Source organism: Python bivittatus, unplaced genomic scaffold, assembly GCF_059951505.1.
Source record: "Python bivittatus isolate LINGU-HERP-01145 unplaced genomic scaffold, Pbiv_v1 ctg000020_np1212, whole genome shotgun sequence".
In the NCBI taxonomy this organism is placed as follows: Eukaryota; Metazoa; Chordata; class Lepidosauria; order Squamata; family Pythonidae; genus Python; species Python bivittatus.
The window spans coordinates 32456720-32479903 of NW_028277030.1; the positions used below are offsets into that span (position 1 = coordinate 32456720).

The 23184-nt window shown below is 38.5% G+C and overlaps 1 protein-coding gene and 1 pseudogene across 3 annotated transcripts in view; one reads left to right on the forward strand and one right to left on the reverse strand.

Annotated features, from left to right (window-relative positions):
• The window catches only part of ERICH1 (glutamate rich 1), a 72041-nt gene that overhangs the window by 31396 nt on the left and 17461 nt on the right, over nt 1-23184 (reverse strand). For all 3 annotated transcript variants that reach the window (XM_007429813.4, XM_007429812.4, XM_088136779.1), the window contains exon 3: nt 13303-13443. In XM_007429813.4, coding sequence (XP_007429875.1) covers nt 13303-13443 — 141 coding nt within the window. The remainder of the gene's footprint in view (nt 1-13302; nt 13444-23184) is intronic.
• Nucleotides 20006-20113, forward strand: LOC112540825 (U2 spliceosomal RNA; annotated as a pseudogene).

Here is a 23184-nt window from a genome sequence, read left to right on the forward strand (position 1 = left end):
GGAACCCAATGCAAACATTACAGCCTACAATATACTCAAAAACATTAAAATACCAGTTTGGTCATGGATTCTTCGGTGGCGAAGATGAAGGAGTGCTGTTGTTCAGATATTCAACAAACAGCAAAAGGGCCAAACTGGCATTGCTGGTGTCAGAGTTTGCAGATCCCAAATGACCCCCAGAGACCAGGGATGACAATGGGATGCTATACTGGCCAGCTGATAAAGCCTGCGGTAGCAGCAACAGCATGAATCTTTTTTTTTTTTTTTTAGGGCAAAATACTGAATAAAAGTAGGAGGCAGTTAAATTTACCTCCTTCTGAATGTTAGTTCAGTGAGCACCCTGCTCCTGATAGGGAATGGTAAAAGTGTCCTTCATTTTAACCTCACTGGCTGCATAGCCCCAGAGACGGCACAGCTGGGAGGTACAAACTCCACTAATATTTTGTAGCAGCCCTTTTGTGCTGTGCCAGAATGAGTTCCTTGCAAGCACTTGGATTTATGGTCTCCTTGGTTGAGTAGCACAATTCACTTGTTTTTATAAACAAAATAACCAGTATTAGGCAAGCATGGTATCTAGTGCTATCAATTCAATTTGGATCCGAATAGGTGAAATTAGGTTAAAAGCTTTAACGTGTTTCATTTATTCAGATGCACAGAAATGGGGAATCTGAACAAACAGGGATAACAGAATTGAGCTTTTGAGTGTTGAATTTAAGTAAAGAATATGTGATGAATTCAGATGAGATTGTTTAGATAAACAGTATTAGAATTAGAGTTTTACTCTATATGTAAAAAAGAAGGAGCTGGATTTTAATGCAAGATCTAAAACTGGCTGAAATTGAACATACTTATTAGTCTCTACTGGACATTGGTTTTAACTGTGAGAGAGACATTTTCATGCCAGCACAACAGATACAAAAACAACTCTGGAGAAAAAGCATAACACAGTTGCATAAAATAACCCAGATGTAATATGGGCTATTCTGTAAATGTCAACTGGCATCATGTTTAAATATATGACACAGCCACCTCTACACTTGAAATCAACCTTTTCCTTTAAAAAATCAAGTTCTCAGGGTTGCTAAAGCTTTTCCTTAAAATTCCTAAAGACCACTATACTGCATTTTGGCATTACTATCTACAGTTGAAAGAAACCTCCTACCAGCTTCAACGGAGTTTTCATACTGTATTACTAGGTCACACAGACAATTGGCTTGTGCAAAGCTGTCATCCTAAATCAGTCCATTCTGCTGACTGCCAACCTGATCCATGTTACCCTTGAGAAAATAATCCATTCATAACACAAGACAGGTTAATATCAGTGTTATATATGTGACTGTTACATGCAAGAGGAACAGCCTGAATCAACGGGGCAGTGTGAGGCTGCCCTTGCTTAATCCTGCCCTCTGTAGGAACAACACTGAAGATGAACGCCATCTTGCGGCTGTGGAAAACAGAGGCACTTAAAATCCCTCTATTTTTAATACATTAGTAAGAAAGGGAAGTTATTAATATCCTACGCTTGCTGCAGAAAAGGGATCCATGTGGCATTGTGTAGATGACTGGCATTCTCTTTTGCTTTATATGCTCAGGATTACGGAAAGAAATAGAAATAAAAATGCATTTTGTCTTGGCAGGAAGCAAAATCGAAATAAGTGTGGTTCAACAAGAATTAAATCATGTCTTGTCATTAAAACTATATAACTGAGTCTTTAAGTCTTCATATACTAAAATGTTGTAGCAATATAAAAAAACGAAATAATTTCTTTGGGGAATCTGTGATCGTGCTGGTCCAGCTCAGAAGCGGGCAACTTTTTGGTGGCTGAAGGCCACACTTCTCTTTTTTGGGGACAGGATAGGGCTGCAGTGGGATGGACCATGGATGGAGATAAGATTTTTTTGTTCTATTCACTTTTTAGGGGAATTTAAAAAAGAGTATGTTAAGATTATTTTAGGTTTCACATTACACTTTTTATATCTTTCCATGTTAAAATGATGGTAAATTATCCTTTTTGTTTTTGTTTTGCACTTGCACTTGGAGAAAATCTGAGGGTTAAAAACAGTGGGATTGTTTAGGTATCAGGTGGTCATAGGCCATTCCTGGAAGAAAACAAATAGAAAGGGCATTTTCATACAAGTTTGAATTGCACCGGTTTATACTAGAATTTAACCAGAACCATTTCAAATAATTTTGGACAGAGCTCTGTCTAAACAGTATTTTCATAGAGTTGCTACAGTAAAATATAACTGCTTAGGAGCTCACTGTGCAAATGTCCCAGAGACATCAAACACCATCCTGATTGGAAGGGACTATTCCCCAAAACAAGCAAAATTAACAAGACAGCTTTTTACTAAACCATCCACCAGATTACAGTTATTCTCATTAACACACCAAGAAGGAGCAAAAACATATTCATACCTTGCTTCTCCTTGATTTACTGAGTTGTGTTTGACTATCCAAAGCCAAATTGTGAAAGCATAACAAATGGAGTGAAATGGCTAGAGTTGAAATTGTCAGTCCATGATAGGATGTCATCAACCTTACTATGAAAACTATGCTGGTCTTTGACTGTAATGAAGATTTGATTTACTATAAAAAGAGGCATCACCCACCACATCAAAGGTCTTATAAGAGATAGGGGACCATGTAACATTCATGTACTCTTCAAGGAATTGGGGACAGAGGCTTGTAATCATCTTCCTGATCAGTAATCTAATCTGGGATGGTTTTCTTCTCCATACTTGACATTATATAGAGAGAAGGATAAAAAAAGGTGTTTGTTTGATTAAGTCCAGTCTATTTCACCTGGAATATACCATCCATTTCCTCCCTAAGTTTTCAGATGAATACAGTGGTACCTCAGGTTATGAACTTAATCCGTTCCGTGACTCTGGTCGCAACTCAAATTGGTCGCAACCCAAGGCAAATTTTCCCATAAGGTTCAATGTAAATACGGTTAATCCATTCCGCCCTCCGAATTTGGTCGCACCCCGAGGCCAATTTCCCCATAAGGTTCAATGTAAATACGGTTAATCCGCCCTCCGAATTTGGTCGCAACCCGAGGCAAATTTCCCCCATAAGGTTCAATGTAAATACGGTTAATCCGTTCTGAAACATACGCATTTTATTTTTAAACCACAAAAACATGAAAAAAAGTACAGTACAGCACAGTATGAAGAGGGAGAATGGGGTGGGGAGGCAGTTACTGTTTGGAGGGAGAGTCCCCCTCCAAAAGGACATCGGGGAGATCTCCTTCAGGGGTTTCCTCTCTTCTTTGCCTCTTAGCTGCAGGCTCAGTTCTGGGGAAAAACCTGTCTAAAGTCAGTTGTTTTTTCCTGCGCTGCATAACCCTCCGGAAATGAGCGAACACGTTATCGTTCATCATCATTATTCTTGCCAAGCCTGCTCTGCATTTTCTTTGGAGCCATGCTGACAAGCACACCAAAAACCTTCCAAAACACGATAAAACACACCACAAGCCTCACCGAACATCTCCTTGCTACCACGATCTCGCCCACAGGAAGCCGCAACCGCGTGGCAGCAGGGAAAATGGCCGCGGATCCGGTTCGTAACCCGAGGCGGAGTTCACAACCCGAGGTAAATTTTTGCGGCCGGAGCTGGTCATAACCCAAAAAATTCGTTAACAGAGGCATTCGTAACCCAAGGTACCACTGTATCTGAAAATGCAAAGTAGAGAATGAGCACTGTCCTTACTGGCCTTTTCTGTCATTCTTTTGCTATTAAGCAGAAACCTTATCAAACAAAGACTATAGTGAACACCAAGGTCACTGGCTCCTCCCATGGCCAATTTTCTTATCATCCTAAAATGGTTCTTGATTAATTATATTTTAAAGCCGGTTGTTCATTTTTATAGATATTGTTTTCAAAACACAAGCATGCAAGCAGAGTATATTGTGTGAAACACAGGGGCAGAGCGATACAAAGATTTCAAATGAGTAAATAAGAGCCAGCGTGGTGTAGCAGTTAAAATGCTGAAGTCAGTCTGGGGAGAGCAAGATCCAAGTTCCGCTCAGCCATGGAAGCTCTCTGGGTGATTTGGGGCTGGTTGCTCTCTTTCAGCCCAACCCACCTCACAGAATTGTTGTTGTGAAAGGAAGATTCGCAAAGAAAGCTGCCTTGAGCTTCTGGGGGAAAGGCAGCATGCAAAAGCTAACAAGCAAACCAACCAGATTTACAGCTTGGATTAAAGAGCTGTGCTGTACCCATTGAAGAATACATGTCAGATCAGCTTGCTATGTGTGCTCCAGGACAACAACACTACTTGGAGTAACCTAAACTTCACTATGAAATAATGAATATTGCTGATAAATGTTGCATAATATATTGCTAACAGATACATTATATTAAGTATTTACATGGGCATTTTTAGAACTTTTAGCGTGCATACTTAGGCACACATATACAAAATATAAAAAGGTTAAAGTTCTAAAAAAATCACAATTATTTAAACCCATCCTAGTGATTGTAATTACTATGACAAGGTGGTTACATCTCGTTTCATAAAGCCCTGGGGAGGCACGTTGCTGCTCTTCAGATTTTTGGATTAAAACTCCCACAGTGTTCAGCCACTGGAATGCTAGCTGAGACTAACACATCAGGAAGACACCCAATTGCCTATTCCCGATGCACTTTTACATGTACCCTGAAAGTTAGATTAATATATTAATGCATTCTCAATCTATCTTGATTTAAAAACACATAAATGTTTAAAATACATGATTTTGCCCACATAGATTTGATGGGGCCCATTCTAGAGTCAATGAGGAGAAAAATACTTGTATCTTTGGTTTTATGGATTCTGAGATAATCATAGTACAGTACTTGAAAATAGGACATATTGATTTCGGAAGTGAACAATTTCTTGGAGGGTTTGTTGTTCTTCTACCCCAATACTAATGATTCTTAAGATCTCATTCCCCAAGTCATTTTCATAGCATAAACAAATGAATTCCTCTGACACCAATGCACTGCAAATAGAAGCAAATAAATTACTGTTAAGCAGTATGCAATTTCAGCTGTCTTTGGCACATTTGATAAAAATGAATAGTGTCATCTTGTTCAGTCCATTGGGTAGTGGGGCAGTTAATCAAATTGTTTACCAGCTAGAAATGGAAGAAAAAGATGACAGAAATATTCATTTATATCTGTAAATATGCTTTGGCGATCCTTAAGAGTATTATAAATTTGTTTGGGCAAGAATATACCATTATATAGTGAAATCTAAATTAAGATACTGCAAAAGACATGTACAAATCCTAGCTGCATTAAAAAATTGAAACACAAAAATTGAACAGATTAGAGCAAAATAATTCTGTATTTTTTAATGTAACTGGCACAGTACAATAACTTAAAAATGAGATAGCTAAAGTGATGAAATGGACTGCATCATTTCAAACAACAGATGAAATGTGCACTACTAAAAAAACACTCTTCAATGAAAAATGAGCATGGCCAGAACCTTTGTTATGATGCAGTAAACTTCATTGTTTTGTTTCTACTTGCAAAAAGGTTTTGGCATGAAGATTTAACTAGGAGAAAAGGCAGGATATAGACCTAACAAACAAATTAACAAAAAATAAAATTATGTTCCTTATCTGCAATTGAAAGTAGTACAACCATTTCAGCACCACATTCTTCTCTATGGATATACTAGATTGAAGTCCATAACTAAAATCTGTCATCCAGTTAGTCATGATTTAACATGTAAAACATTTGCAAAATTGGAACAGTCAGGTTTGGCTTTACAATCTTCTATTTGAGCAGCATTTTGGCTGTAACTTTCCCTTCTGAAATGTGAAAATGTAGAAGTCTATGAATTTAAGGTAGAACATGCACTTAGTAACTTTGCTAAGCTTCTTTAGCAGCTTGATGGATTTGTAGCTTTCCTGTCAAGATTCTGTTTGTGTTAAATTTATGTTATGCACGTAAGTGTTAAATTTATGGACAGGGTAGTTGAAAGTAGTACAAAAGTTCAAGCATGAGCTTGAAAAAAAATCCAAGGAGAAATGGAGCTGTAAAAACATCATACAGAAAAATTTTAAGCAAAAAGCTATAGGCATTACATGTGATTAAAGCATTCCAACATTATTTTGCTTTTTTTTAAAAAAAAAAAGGCAACCAATAAGCAGAAATAATACAAAGTGAGTTATAAGGTTACTGAATTTTGGTGCAGTTCATATTATCTACATCTTTCCATCTCAATTTGGGGCCTAATACAAGGTTTTTAGTTTCTAGACATATAGACATTTATTTCATATTACAGGTAGTCCTCACTGAATGAATGACCACTCGTTCAGTGACTGTTCAAAGTTACAATGGTGCTGAACAAGGGGGACTTAAAACTGTTCCTCGTAGTTGTGGTCATTACAGCATCCCCATGATCATGTGATTGCAATTTGGGTGCTTGGCAACCAGCTTGTAATTACAACAGTCACAGTATCCCACGGTTATGTGATCTCCATTTGTGACCTTCACTGCCAGCTTCCGACAAGCAGTCAATAGGGAAGCTGGCAGGAGGTCACAAATGGTGATCACATGACTGCAGGATGCTGCGACCATGTGGGATTTGCCTAACAATGGCAACTGGAATTGCTGCAACTGCTGTCATAAGTCAGTGTGGTCATGTGACATCGCACTTTACAAATGCATTGCTTAGCAACTGAGTTGCCAGTACCAATTATTATCATTAAGTGAGGACTACCCGTACTGAGACAGATTTCCATACATTCATGTATCTATCAGAACTATCAAAACATCAAGAACTATGGACTACGGGGGAAAGGCCAAAAGAATTATTATTATACAAAAGTGAAAGGCAAATATCTGCTTACCATATTTACTCACGTATAAACTGGGAATTTTAGGTGCCAAAATACACCCCAAAAATCGGGCTTGGCTTATCCGCGGAAGGGCTTATCTGTGAATATACTTTCTAAAAATGCCTGTATTCCCCATATATACTTGCGGATAAGCCCATCCACAGATAGCAGACCCTCAAATTTTTAACCCAAACACCATGAAAAATGTGGTAGGCTTATCCATGGGTGGCACACTTTTCATGGTATTTTAGTTAAAAATTCGAGGGTCAGCTTATTCATGGATAGGCTTATATGCAAGTATATAAAATGGTCAAAGATGACTTTTGAGCAATTTGGTCAACTTTTTAAAGAGTTGTTTTGTTTATGATACAGATTTCCAGGCCTTTCCTTCCTTTAATTTACTGTTATTTTGTACTGCTAACATGTACACTTTTTTCTGTTAGTTTCCTATAATTAAAAAAACAACTATGCACAAAACCATTGTTAAGGGAGCATTTAATAAATAGAGGTCAAAAACTGTGAGAATTACTTATAGAATATGGTCATTAGCAAACCAGCTGTTGGATGTGATACATCTTAGACATTAAGATGTAAGCATAATTATCCTGCTAATTTAATGTTTGTGTATTCTGTATTTTTGCAAACGCTAAATTTAAATGACTTTTACTTCACCTTGGTTATTTGCAGCCAATTTTAGACCAACAAACTCCTCAGAATCCAGTGAATAACGATTAACTCTAGAGGGTCAGACTCATACTGGCCACAAATCCCCATTCAACCACACTGGGATCCTGATCTACTTCACATGGGTTGTTGGGAGATAACAAAGACAGTGCTATGCTCTATATCTTCAGGTCCTTGCAAGGAAGACAGGATACAGATGAAATCAATATGTCACAAATAAGATTGTTACTTCGGCTTTGGAAGAGAAAAGGAAAACCAAACGGTTGTACAGCACTGGCCTATGATCGTTCTAGAGAACTGATAAATATTGTTTTTTGTTTAAAGAACAACCCTCAGTTCATCTTTGCTAAAGGAACTGAAAAATACAGTATCTCATTTGTTTTAAAATGAATAAATAGAAATTATAGGAATGTTAACCATGATTTGTCAAACAAACCAGTCAATGTTAAGACACAGAGGTAGGCGGAGAGGTGATACTTCATGCTAAGTCAACATCGGCAAACAAATTATAGCTTAGCATGATGAATAAACCAGACTTAAGAGTCCAACGAAACATTTATGGAATAACCAAAATGCTGAAGTGGCAAAAGCTTTCCTAAATGCCTGACTACCACTGGGGCTTGGGGAGCATCCCAAGTTGTCAGGATCCTGAGAAGACCTACTCCTGCAAAGCCTTCTACCAAAGGAGCCAATTACCTCCAGCTTAATTAGCCACTTCTTTCTATTACTCATCTAATCCTTCCCTTCCAAGCACTATCAAACCATCTCAAAGTTAATCTACTTTCTTTATCTGATGGAGTAAAAATGTTTAATGTAAAGAGCATCCAATCAACCTGAGGAATCAGGATGTGGATAAGGCATGATGTGAGTAGAGGAATATGTGCATCTTCCTTCGTGCACCTTTGGAAAACCAACAAGATTCTGCCTGCAACCCCTCATTGTTTCTCCTTTCTGCAAGTGGTCTGCTGCTGCTGCTGCTGCTGCTATGACAACAGGAAGCCTGCTGCAAATCTACAGGGGAGAAAAGGAATATGAGGCAGAAAAGAAGAAGGTGGTGGTGGCTGTTGGGTGAGAAGGGCAGGGAGAAGAAAAAGTGAGGGAAGAATGGAAAGATATCTTTAGGGAAAGCACACATACCATATATCCTGCAGTGATGTCATGAACTTTGTACTGATCATAAAGGACACAGACATAGACACACATGAATCTACCTTTTGGGGCAGAACATCACAATGTGAAGCAGTCAATGAATTTTCTCCTAGTGAAACCCTGAGGTTTATAATATATAGGGCTGCCCCCATACATGATTTCCCATATGTATTCCAGATTCCCCTTCCCCTCCCCCCCCCTCCCTCCCTTCTTTTGCTTCTTATCATGCCAAAGACTGCTATTTGGGGAACATTTCTTAGGGATGGGATTAAACTTTTTACTATTATTACAAAACATTCTCACTGTATTGAACACTTGTAAGCTATATGTGCATGCTGAAAAAGTAGAGGAAACAAATGACTTTGTATACCTAAAAAGAATATTTACCAGAAATGGGAAAATGGATTGGGAAATTTTAAGATGTGCAAATGTTGGCAGAAAGATAGTAAGGGATCTGTTGTGATGAATATTTGTTGAAAAAAACAAAAGGTTTTGGGATGGGGATTGCGCATCCATCCTTGCCCTACTTGGCTTCTCTGCAGCTTTCAATACCATCGACCATGGTATTCTTCTGGACTGACTCAGAGGATTGGGGGTGGGCGGCACAGTGCTGTGCTGGTTCACCTCCTTTCTCTGGGATCTATTCTAGTTGCTAGTGATTTGGGGGAGAGATCCCACCCTCAGCCCCTGCTCTGTGGGGTGCCACAGAGGGTTCAGTGCTCTCTCCGCTCCTATTCAACATCTATATGAGGCTGCTGGGTGAGTTCACCCATCGCCATGGGGTGAGGTATCATCAGTATGCTGATGATACCCAGTTATACATCTCTGCCCTGGTGAATTAAGCAATGCGTGGACGTCTTATCCCAGTGCCTGGCAAGACTGAGTGGCTTTGGGTTTTAGGGCCTGCCAGTTCTAGGACTATATCATCTTTGGTGCTGGATGGGGCACTGCCCCAAACAGACCCGGTGCACAACCTGGGGTCCTCCAGGACTCAAAACTCCTGCTTGAAGAGCAGGTGGCAGTCGTGGCTAGGACGGATTTTGCACAATTTCATATTGTGCACCAGTTGCACTTATTCCTAGATCAGGGGGCTCTGCTCATGGTCACTCACCTCTCGATTGGACTACTTCTACTGTTCTCTACATAGGACTGCCCTTGAAGAATATCCGGAAGCTTCAGCTGGTGTAAAATGCAGTAGCGCGGGCAATTATGTGTGTCTCTAGAACAACACACATTACACCTCTGCTCTGCGAGCTGCATTGGTTGCCAGTCTGCTTCAAGGTTCAATTCAAGCTGATGGTTTTGACCTTTAAAGCCCTAGATTGCATGGGATGGGGTATTTGAGGGACTGCCTCTCCCTGATTATATCTGCCCGTCCCATCAGATCCGGCAGAAAAGGCATGCGACAGGTCCCGTCTGCTAGGGAGCTACGTTTGGCAGGTCCCAGGAGGCAGGTCTTCTCTGTCGTCGGACCTGCTTTATGGAACATCCTCCCCCCGAAGTGAGGCTGGCTCCATCCCTGTTGATTTTCTGGAAGTCCCTCAAGACCTGGTTATGCCATCAGGTCTGGAGGTGAAGTGAAGCTGTTGAGAACCACAGAGAAGACCTTGAAAAAACTAGGCAGAGACAGTCATTACATAAATGCAAGCATGCTTTAAACTCTGGAAACAGAGAAAGCTTGAGGAAGGAGCCTGAACTAGCTCCACCCTCATTCACTAGATAATAAAAGGGAGGGAAGGGAAAACTCAGTCAGGCATTTAAAATTATGCTACTATAGCCACTATTAATCCACTCAAACTTGTAGATTTTGTTTCCTGGCATGACCGAAACAAAGCCATTGTTGAATATAGTCATCGATACAATTTTTGCAGGTTGGCAGTTTTTGAAATCATTAGACTTTTGTTGCCAAGTGCATACTATGCAGTATTAACTGGCTCTTGTTTATCAAGAGGAAAATAAACCCTCTCACAATTTGTTTTTTTATGAGAAAGTATATTCAAGTTATTGTAAGTTTTGGTTTACCTAAGTAATATATATATAGTTTTCCTACACTGTGAAACTCAAAGCAACTTCCTCTGAGAGTATGTGATGCCCTGTGGTTCTGTCTCCATGTCCAGATCTGCTTAACTCAGATCTAATGTAGCTACATTGTGGACTCTTGGACTATACCCCAGGGCTAAATTATGAACTGCAGTGGATTGGACACAACAAAGTCACCATAGGGAGAAAAAGAAAAAAGATAAAAAAACAAGGAAACATTATTGGCTTATACTCCTAGCAATCACTGTATCGTTAATCTAAGAACGGAACACTATTTTGGTCATAACTAATCACCGAGATCAGTAGACTTTAACACATTATACAAAATAAGTAACCCCTTGATTGTGACTCTACAACAACATACGAACATGATTAATGCTAATTCCTTTGTCACATTTTTCACTTCTTATTTCATAAACCAGACAGTATGCCTTTATTCTAAAAAAAAAAAAAAACTGTTTAAATGAACAGATAATCAAAATACACTGGGACTGCCAGAGTCCAGAATTAAACAGCTTGAAGTTATTAAATTATTGCTGATTGATTATTGATACCTGCATTAGATAGCCAATTAGTTAAATACTGCCCAGATACTGAATCCCAGAGACAAAAACATCAGCGGACTTACTAAAATGTTTTAAAAAGATGCTAGTGAAAATGAGGATCCTATTTTTTCTTTAAATTAAACAAGTCATTCTAATGTTTCTTACCATCCTTCTAGTATTTCTTTCACTATCTATGACATGTTTTAAAGCAGCCTTTCCAACATGGTGCCCTCCATACATGTCGCAGTACAGCAACACAGCAATAAAATACAAATTATAAGCCAGGCCAAACAGATTTAATGCCAAGATTAAAGAAATAAACACTTTCCTCATAATTATAATTTAATTATAACCTTCTGACTAACACTATAATAAAACTGGAAAAAAATTGAAAATCCTAAGAAAGTGTGCAGCCAGATAATAATCTATACTGAATTAATTCCCCTTGATGTTCCTTGTCTTCTTGGCCTCCAGTTAGGCAATCTGACATCAATCAACCCTTTCATTCTGTCTGAACTATAAACACCTGTCCATGTAAAACGGTAACGAAATGGGTGCAAGGATACGCGATATCCAGTCTTGCAACATTTTCCTACAGTTTTAGCTTTATTGTTACATACATGCCATGACACTGGTGTCTGTTTACTTACCTATCTGGCATTTTTCTTAAGAGTACCTGCTCAGAGGCAATCACGATATGACGGGGGGCTTCCTAGCATGAGAAATCTCCTCCCCACAAGGTCTCATGTTGCACAAAAGGACATGGCTGAACTGAATACCACATAGTTACTGTTCAGAGGGGCATTCACCTTCCACAAACCAGCTGTTTCCTTCATAAAAATCGATGGGAAGAGATAGACTAATGTAGACTTATTTGCCCTAAGCAATCCTTAATGGGGAAGGTAGCCGCTACATATGCATAAAATATATTCAGCTTCCACTAGAATTAACAGTTTACATGCCTATTGCATTGATACTGCGCTTCTTAAAGGAATACAGTACTTGACATTTTGATAAAGTTAACACCTATCTTTCTATATAGATAGATTGTTAAGAATGGGAAAAACATAAATAATATTTTTAATTTTTTCTGCTGTTTAATCAGTCTCTTCTTAATGCAAATAGGAAACATATCACATTAATTTGTATTATGAAATGTAAAGGAATGTGTTATACTATTTGAAATTCTATATACGGAATTAATACTGAATCCAAATTATTTAATGTTTTGATTTCCCCAAAATCTACTCTTTCCATTCTTATGCAAACAATTCTTTAGTTAAGGATACCTCATTTGATATATTTGAAATGCTTGTAGCGTGTAGATTCACCCTTTGTTAATATTTACAGTAGTATGAAGAACAAAATAAGCAGTGGCTTCATCCCCTCCACCAGATCAAAACTCAACCAAATTTAAGCTCAGTAATGCTTAATTAAGCTGATAACAGTAACCAAAGAATGCTGAAAATAAAAATCAACTCAAATTAACAGACGTTATGAATACATTTTCTGTACTGAACCGTCCCTGAGAAATGTAGTTTTCTACGTACCAAGAATGAAATTGATCTGGATATTTAGAAATATGACACACGGATATGGATATAGATATAGATATAGTTATATAGATATAGAGTGCCTGACAATAATGAAATTCTAGAAACACACAAGAAGCTTGAACAACTGTAGCTTCTAACACAGCCTCCCACTGTTAAACATGTATTGTGGTCTGCAGACTCATACTACTTGTTACTTTTTTACTATAAAAGCACAATAATGAACTTCCTGCATGTACAATGTTAACATATCATGAAAGACATTTCATTGCCGAAACAATTACTCAGAGCCGAACATCTGTCTGGGATGTTTTCATCTGGATTCCTACACTGATTTTAGAATGATTTTCTGTTCATATGATTGTACATCTTAGCAGACACTTTAGTTCACACATGGTTGTACATGCCTGTAAACTGATACAACTCTTCATTTACCTATAGCTTACACGTTTAAGCACAGACTTAGAGAAGAATGAAGCATTTTGTCTTACCTAGAGCACTAGTATTACTGTCCTCAGCGCAACTTTCAGAGTGTCCTTTATTGTTTTCATTAGAAGTGGCTGGAACATAATCTTCAGGAGGTAGAGTCACGGTGTACATTTTTCTTGAAGGCAGAATCACACGTGTTTTATCTAGAAGAGAATAAACAGAAAACTGAGGAAGAGGAGTTGTGCTACGGTACAGAAGACTTATGGGAGCTGTCTACTAGGGCTATGCAAAGCACAAGTAGCCACACTTACTGCATCACTCAGCAACTTGCTAAAGAAGCCTGTGTATCTGTTCCTTTTAGGAGGCCTAGGCCAGGAAACAGACTCCACAAGGACTACTGGAACTTTACCTTATTGTTGCAGGGTATAACAGAATCTCAAAAGCCTGACAAAGTTTCTCTCGTCCCCCTCTTATGCCAAACAGAATCAAGGCAGGGCAATCTTGAGTTTCTTCCTCACCCCCTCCTCTCTTTCGGGGCTAAAACGATATTGATGCAATATTGCATTCCTTCTTCAAGGTTGTCTGTACTCCTTTACACCATGTGGCTGCCACTCTGCTATACCAGAAAAAGGCCTCTTTGATGCTGGCAGGTCCAGCACAAATGCCATACATGCTCTAAATCACCTTTTCCCCTTTGAATCTAAATTGCTCTGTGGCCCTATTGTCTACTTTGTTTTGAAGAATAAAGGGTTTTTTTGCTCTCGACTACAGTCAGAACTGAATGGAGTAGCAGGTAGACTGAGCGATTACCAACTCTTCTGTTCACATAAGATGAATAGATTCCTTTTTTGATGGCATTTTTTTATTAATTTTATTAAAATGATTTATATGGTCACCCATCTCAGCATAGTAACTCTCTGGTGCCCAACAATTCATAAAAAATATGCCAGGAAAGGAAAAACAATAAGCTAAATATCTAGATACAATTCCAAAAAACAATCAAACCCACATATACAATGCAGTGCAACTGAAATTCCTAATAACATGTCTGGGGGAAAAAAATAATCAGCCTCACACACTGGACTCAGCTAACATCTTGCCCAAAGCCTGAAGGAAAAACCAGGTCCAAGGCTCTATGGAAGGCAAAGAGGGTTGGGGCCATCCAAATCTCAGGGAGATGTTGTTCCAGATGCTATAATGAAGGACACCTCTTAGATCCTTTTAGATGACATTGTTTCATGTAAGGGACCTGGAGTAGCTTACCCTGCTTGATCTGGTGGGAGAAGCAGATTAGAGACAGGCAGTCCTGCAAATAACTTGACTGTGTGCCATGTAGGGCTTTACAGGTGATAACCAAAATCTTGAATTACACCCAGAAACCTAATGGGAGCCACAGCTGCTCATGAAGCAATGGTGCATTAAGAACTGGGTGTGTCACTGCATTGTGGACCAGTGGCAGCCCCACATAGAGTGCATTATAGTAGCCCAATCAGGAAATGACTAAAACATGAGTGCCAATGAGCAGAGCTTTCCAATCCAGGAAAGGGCACAACTGGTGCACAAAATGGATTTGTGCAAAAGTCTTCCTGCTCCTTAAGCAGGTGTTTATGAGTCCTAGAGTTATAAGTTATAGAAGTCCATCAGGCATCCATCCATATGGATATCTCTCTGCAATGTGGAAGCTGCATCAATTTACTATCTACCAAGATACATCCCTCCCCAGTTCCATGTTGAGGTGGAAGACAAACTATGGATACATGCAATCTAATATGCAAAACCTCGCAGACAGGTAAGACTGAACAAATCCTTCAAAAAAGTTATTTGCCACATACAGGAGCACTGACAAATCAATAAAGCAGCATCACCTTTTGCAAACCTCACACAGCTGTTTTGTATGCTGTTCCTATTTTGCTCTGCTAGGGAAAAAAGTGAAGCAAGATGGCTATGTAACCCTTTGGATTCAATTCCAAAAGAAATGTTTTGGTGTTATGTGTCTTTTCCCAAGATCATATGGCAACCTCTACAGCTGATTTTTCTCACAACTTAGGAAGAGACCTGGTTGCTTTAAAGAATTCCAGATAGCTGCTATACAGTATGCAACTCCCACCCCAGACACATCAATGGAACTGATGATGCAGAGATAGCTGTGGATAACTTATGAAGCAGTCTCAGAAGCCTGGAAATATACATGGCTGCTTTAATGATACAAAGAATGGTGCTTTGTATGTACTGTTGCACACTGTGAAGCCTCTGTAAATATTTGTAGACAGCGCCCTACAAATACAGTCATTATGGATATTTTAGCGTGCATATAAACCATCAGCTGTACTTTTATCAATAGCATCACCTGATCTTCAGCTGACTGGCACTGCATTAGTGATTTCCCTGATATATGTGAATGCTACAGTTTACAGTGAAGGCCGCTGGGGTCTAGCGGTTAAGGCGGTAGTTTAGGAGCAGGGAAACCTGAGTTCTAGTCCTACCTTAAGCACAAAAGCCAGCTGGGTAACCTTAAGACCATTCATTCTCCATTAGCCCTAGGCAATGGCAAATCACTTTTCAAATGCTGCCTAGGAATCTGCAAGGAGCTGTCCATGCAGCTGTCAGAATTCAAGTCTGACTCAATGTGCCTCCCCCCCCCAAGTTTAAATTATTACCTTGCTATGATCTGTAGGATAAATTCATTAAAAAGCATAATAATTGCCTGACAGAGTAGAAGAGGAAACAGAAGAAACACTGCTTATAAGCAATTATAAGGTATTACTGAAAAGCCTTTTGAAAAACCTTAATAGAACTTGACTATACTTGCCAATGCAATTGTGGCATTATCTTCATTTTCAATATGAGAAATTTAATGTAGATTAATGAACAGCTATTCCCACATGTATTATTGTGACAGGCTTCACACAGGGCTGGTGCCCACTGGCTTTTAAAGGAAAATACAGATGTTCCCGAATACAGATCCTGTACATTTCTAAGGGAACTCTCAGCCCATTTTCTTGCATACATAAGAAGAAATTAGGACATTTCAGGAGAAACAGCGGCTTTTCTCAGCTTTAAAAAAAAGCACCAACAAATTTCCCTTTTCTCCAAATATTTTTAATTACTAATGGAAAGTAATCCCTTGCTAGAGGTCAAAGAGAACAGAGAAAAATAATGCAGTAAGATGCAACTGATTAATCATGCAATCTGAAAAGACAGACATCAAGCTAAAAATTAATGGAAACTATTCAGGAAATTCATTTCCCTAAATTCAGGCTAAACTGCTCAAACTGTCAAGTCCTGAGGATGATTTTTCCTTCCACTGTTGATTAATAATGAGGTGTTAATCAGGGCTGGAATTAATTAGAAGGAATGTGAAAAATTTTCAGGGTGTTAAAAGCTCTTGGACAATACTGGGATTTTTTTAAAAATGTAACTCTTAGATGTACCATCTTAATTTCCTGTAGACTTTCTTATTCATAAATGTAAATGTAAAAAGTTTGCAGGAGACCTACAGCAAACTTCCAATAGCCTTGGCAGAGTTTTCCAAATTAGAATTGGGTGCTCTTAGACAGGGGTAAACAACTTGATGTCCCAGGGCCTCATGCAGCCCTCAAAACTTTCCATAAGCTGGAATTAATATGGCTACTAAATAGTAAGTTTTATTTTCAAGTACATCTACATGTCAATTACATTACATTTAATTTTTGCTTGGCCCTGTCTTCATCCACTTCCAAAATGTTGAGCTTGCTCACTGATGTGCTTGAAGGGGTTTACAGATGAACCAATTTCCATTCTTGAAGACTTTATGTTCCAGCTTTCCAGATGTGCTTTTGTAGAGGGCAGATCATCCTGCTGCATCATTTGCATCAGGACTAACTGACCAATACACTGCAGAAATGCAGTCGTGTTCCTGGTTCAGAAGCATTTCCGTGTGTCCTGCTTTAAAGAATGCAACGTTCTCTGCAAAAGAATGCCACTCAACATCCCAGTTTCAAAACAAAGAGTCATGATGAGGAAGGACAGAGTCCTGAAGGTACCCATCCACAGCACCTATTAGGACAGCGTTTTCCAATTTCGGCAACTTCAAGATATGTAGACTTCAACTCCTAGAATTCCCCAGCCAGGGAGTTGAAGCCCATACATCTTAAAGTTGCCAAGGTTGAGAAACACTGTAGGAGACTGAAATGCATATTACTCATTAAATTCCCTGTTATAGTATACATGTACTGAAATTATATATTTTTTTAAAATTTGCAGTAATATATACTGTAAACTAGCAAGTGCAATCCTGACCTGTCCTGTTCTTTGACTATTCTTTTTTTCTTTTTGAGTGTTTGGCAACTCAACCCAACTTTGATTAGGGGTTCCATTTGTGTGTCTACTAGGGTAACAGTAGGAGTAAGTACTGGTGCAGCTAGTTAAAAGCAGTTTATCAGCAGACCCAGCTCTACCTAGCAGATAATTTCTTGCTGGACCAGACTAAAATAAGAGCCTGCTCCCTGCATTCCCAGCTTATTGATCATGAGGCCCTGTGGTGTCTTCTAAGCTTGCTATCTGCTGTGTGTGATCACATTTTGCTATATACTAGGTCTGGCAAAGCATTTGAAAGAAGTCCTCTGCAACGAGTGGGAGGGCAAACAAAGGACCTTTTCTGAATGCGTTGCAGAGTCCTATAATCACAAAGTTTTATTATGGCCTTTAAGCCAGAAAACACTACACAGAAGCAGATACACCTAAAATATATAGATATGAGTAAAACATAGGCATAAAATGCAATAAAATAACATTATTAATATAATAGAAATAATAAATACTAGCGGCAATCACCAAGATTAGCACTAATCTTCAGTTGTGGGCAGAACAAATAAAACAAATATAGGCACAGAACTGGGCAACCTGGGAAGACAGATCAGAATCCTAGTCAGATAGAAGCAGCAGCAAATAATCGTCCTACTCTCTGCCAAGGAACTGGAAAGGGATAGATGACTGTCATCCAAGGTTCCCTCTAAACAGAACAACAGAGGAGCATGTGGCTCAGGGACTCCACAGGTCCACCTCCATATGGGCATACGCAGCATGTAGAGGGATGTTTTATAAGGCCTCCGCAGGATTGTGGAGGGTAAAGCATCCAACCTGATTAAGATGAAGGCTCGGTGAAATTTCAGAGTTCGAATGGAGGAGAGATAATATGATGGGACATGCCCATTCGGAAAAAATTCACAGACTGTGGGGTTAGATACTAGGTTTAGACTGGTTTGGCAATCAATATTCCAGATACACTGCTCGATTCCTGGCATTTTCCAACCCTAATGGACAAAGACTATCCAAAAAGAGACCTAAAGACTTGAGTTTGCTATTAGCTCTTGTTAACCAGGTTGATTTAAAATGGTCTCTGAGAACCAGAGGGGCTAGACCCCCATGGAAAAAAATAAACTTTAACCAAAAATTAATGAGATAGTACCAGTCTCTGGCACCCACGGAAACCAAACGTTTCTCTAACCATAAGACAGCATTCTTCACGCATCTCGAAACTGCAAGGATAGCTCTTATAAACTTGGACTGGACAGCTTCCAGGAGATCTGAACACCATAAAGAAGCTGAGAAATAACCTTAGCAAGAAAGACCTTGCAAGGTGCAGAAATAAAGTGTGCTCCCTTTGAATGGAAAAATCTCAAAACAGCTGAGGAACTACGTTAAGCAACACTGGCCCAATAGGAGAAATGTATGTTCCAAGATAAGGAAGCACTCCAATATACAGTATTTATAAGTATGTACCTGCTCTATGGGAGTCCTGTTAATTTGCCATCTATGCATCCTATAGTTAGGTTGTGCAAAAACTAACCCTTTAGTTGTTTGATAATTTATTACAAGTTGTTCTTTTAGGCAAAAGGAAGCTAATGCTTTCTCATTCCCACCTGGGAGATCGACAAAATTACTATGTTGTCTGCATATAAGCAGACTGATAGCCTGATTTGTTGAAATAATATAAGGGGGCTAGAATGCACCCTTGCCTTACCCCCTTTGCGTGATAATAGCTCCAGAAAGATAGCTCCAGGAGAAACATCTGACTCTCAATGAAACGTTATAATAGAGAGTCTGGATAAGAAGCAGCAACCTTTTATCCTTGAGGACTCCTGAAGTTTTCCCCATAGTTTCTCAAATCAAGAGCTGACTTGAAATCCGAAATGTCTACAAAAAGGGTCCCATTGGGCAGTAAGGTATATTTTTCAGCTAAATGCTGCAGGACCATACAATGATCCAAGGTTGAACAGTCCCCTCTAAATCCTGCCCACTCCTCAGTAAGGACAGTTTCACTCTGGAACCAATCCAATACTTTTAAATAAATGTATTTTGCATATAGCTTGTTTATGGCATTAAGAAAGCTAATAGGTCTACAATTAACAGGATCAAGTCTATTTCTTTTATTCTTATAGAAAGGGGTGACAATGGCCTCATTCCACTTGGATAGAAAACATTCTGTGCTATGAATATAAGTAAATCAACCAGCACTGGAGCCCACCAATCTTTATTCTCCTTTAGTAATTCTGGGGGATGAAATCACCTCCAAGAGCATTCCAAAGTTTCAGTTGTGTGATAAGATCCTCAGCCTTATCTATAGATAGAGATGGCCATTTGGGAAGTACATTACAATGGGGACCACTACTGGGTTATATGATAGTTCTAAGTGGAAAGCTGTCTGAAAGTAATTCTGCCAAGTATCTGCAGATATTTGACAGATAGGACATGAGCATAGGAGAGCAGCTGACTAGACTCTAGAACCAGGCTTCTTGGCCTTTTGGCTAAGATCATGTGTAATATCTGTTCTTATAATGTATTACTTGTTGCTAATAGAATTTGTATTAGGGCTATGATTGATTTTTATCAATTTTTGATTGGCTACATAGATACTATGTTTTTCTAGTCTTTCACTATTTTACACCTTTTTCATTAGCTTCTTTTGTCACCACTGCTTGCTATGGTCTCTCATGCAACAGAAGTCCAAAGATATGGGGTTATAGACCTGATCCGCTAAGGGGCTGATGTGACAACCATGCTCTTGATGTTTAGTATCAAGTTGTGCTGTCTGTGAACTATGAGATTACTGTTCCGCACATCCTCCCATTTGCCATTTGTTGTTAGAAACTAGATTTTTGTCTTCATATGATGGTAAATATGCTATAGATAACTCCTTATTAGAGCTGTAATAGCCAAAGTGTTATTTATAAAGAGAAGAATTGGTCAGACACCAGAAATGTTGGGAAAACAGAAGGCATGGGTTATAACCTTTGAACATTTACATAAGAATAAACTCTACTGAACTGAGGCTTACTTCCAGGGAAATATGCCTCTGCTAATTTCTCATGGCACAGAGTTTAGAAATTACTAAACCTATATATAAATGAGAATCGAATAGCTCTACTCCCCCATCCCTTACTGATTCAAGGAACTTTGCCTAGATTATCATCTGACAATGCTTGGGAAGATCTATGCAACAGAAACTGAGAGTTAAAAGCAGCAGTTCATTGATCCAAACCATAAAATTATGGCTTCAGAAGATTATGAATAATCAACAGTCATATTGATAGTTATGTCATGTTAACATAATCATCCAACAGAAGACAAATTCTTGTTGGAAAGGCATTTAAAATGTCATAGTCTACTGTGCAAAGTAATAATTACAGTCTGTTGCTCCTTCTTGCCACAGTAATTAACTGCAAAAATGAATTGTTTAATCAGTCTGCAGAAGTTGTTTATTCCAATATTACACTGCCAAAGAGTCTCTCATGAATATGTATAGACAATATTTGCTTTGCTTGCCAGTGTATCTCCAGTACTCAGTCCTCAAAATAAGAGACATTTTTAATACAAGACAAGCAAAATTTTGTTAGTGCTGTATGTGCAAATGGTAGCTTTAAGCTACTAGCTTTCCTGAACTGGCAAAGAAGTACATCTGTTCTTATAAATCAACACAAGTAAAGGAATTTAGAAAGAACCCACATTACATTTAAAATACCATGTTAAAAACAAACAAGGGTTTATGGCAACCTCAGATTATTGTTTCTAGCAATATATCTGCCACTGTAGAGAAATATTACCAATATAAGGAATGTAGAAGAAGATATTACTCTTTCTCAATAATTCTGAATTTTTATTCAGTAATAAATTCTGATTCTTCTAGCTATTCATCATGGGGCACACTTCAGAATTTATAGTAAATATGCTCCTTTTCTATGTTGAACATGCACTATTACAGACTCCCAACACTGTTCTCAAAACCATACCTGAAGTAATAATTATGAAATTGCAGGACTACAGACTATTCACTCCTTTGCTCTCCGATCTCCTTAAATGAATGCTGCTAGGGCTTTTTCAATAAACACTTTGCTATAAGCCTTACAGCTTTAGGAGACAAGGGAAGACTTCATTTTATATAGCCTGAAGACGACCCAGCCACTTGTTGCCAAAAAAATTCCCTAGATATGTCCATGAAGATATGTCAGGAATAAGCTTGATTCAAAGTAGACTAGCTTTCATGGTTAAAAAGAATTATCAAAGTACTTGACAAAGACAGAGCAGCCTGGGGCATAAAATAATAACCATTTAAACGTACTGCAACCTATTTAAATCAATGGACTTAATTTCACTTAACTAGTTTTGATCAAACCTTCCCACTGAAATTAATTCCCTGTTGGAACTAGAAATCCCCAGATTCCAAGGCTGCATAGCTGAACGTATCCTGAAGTTGAGGAAAGCTGTATTAGATTAATATATCAAGCAGGGCAATGAAACACTTCAGGTTCTGAGGCAAAAAGGTGTTTTGGAACATGCAGAAGTACACCTGTCTGCAACTCCTTAAACTAAATGCATCTTTTCGTGGGACTGTGGTGCAACTGTCTTCATATCCAGAGAGAAATGGACCCCTAATATCAAGTGATACATATATACATACATGCATGCATGTACAATAGTCCATTTTATTAGGATATTCCAAAGTGTGAATATACCCTCTTTTTTAAAAAATGCATTTTTATTATTTAGGAGGGCCATATAACATAAAATAACATTACTAGTTCTGTTTATTCTTTGGGTTCATGTCAGGAATTGTGCAGTTTTATACCTTTTGAAAATGCTTCCTAGAGTATACAGGTAGTCCTCATTTAGCAGCCACAATTGGAACTGGCAACTTGGTCATTAAGCAAAGTGGTCGCTAAGTGAAACCACAACTGTGCTTATGTTCTTATATCAGTTTTCCTTTGCCTTACAGACCTGTGAAGGTTGTAAATGCAAGGACTGGTTGTAAAGTTACTTTTTCATCACTGTCGTAACTATGAATGGTAACTGAGAACTGAGAATGGTAACTGCAAATGGTCACTAAATGAGGCAGTCGCTAAATGAAGACTACCTGAATAGGACACCAATGAGTTAACCATTCACATAAATTTGAGTGAACTTGATTAGAATGCTTGATTGTATGATATCTCTTATATGTTTCTCAGATTATAATATCAAGCATTGTGTCCAATTTGAAAATGCCAGACAATATCTCAGACCAATAGGATGCATGCTTTCCACAAGTGAAAGGATTTCTTAAGGGATTGTGTTCCAGGAAAAAATCTTAATTCAATGCATGGCCGTTTTGAATGTGAAATAATGTTAACCAATCTGTATCTACTATTCTTTTCAGCTGAATTCTAAAGGGTAATTACGGAGCGTCCACCCATCAGCATTTTAAAGATGATAGTTAACAACTCAGAGATGCGTTGCTGTTTTAGTGGCAAATTATCAAAGGTGACTTTTGTTTTGCAATTGCTGGCTGAATATTTATGGTAATATGCTTTTACCTTCTGAAGTTAATTTTTGTACTTGCTAATATATTTTTTTTAAATGCTAATTGTTCATTGCTATTGTTCTCTCGGTGAAGTACTATTAATGTTTTAAAAATATGACTTGTAATACAG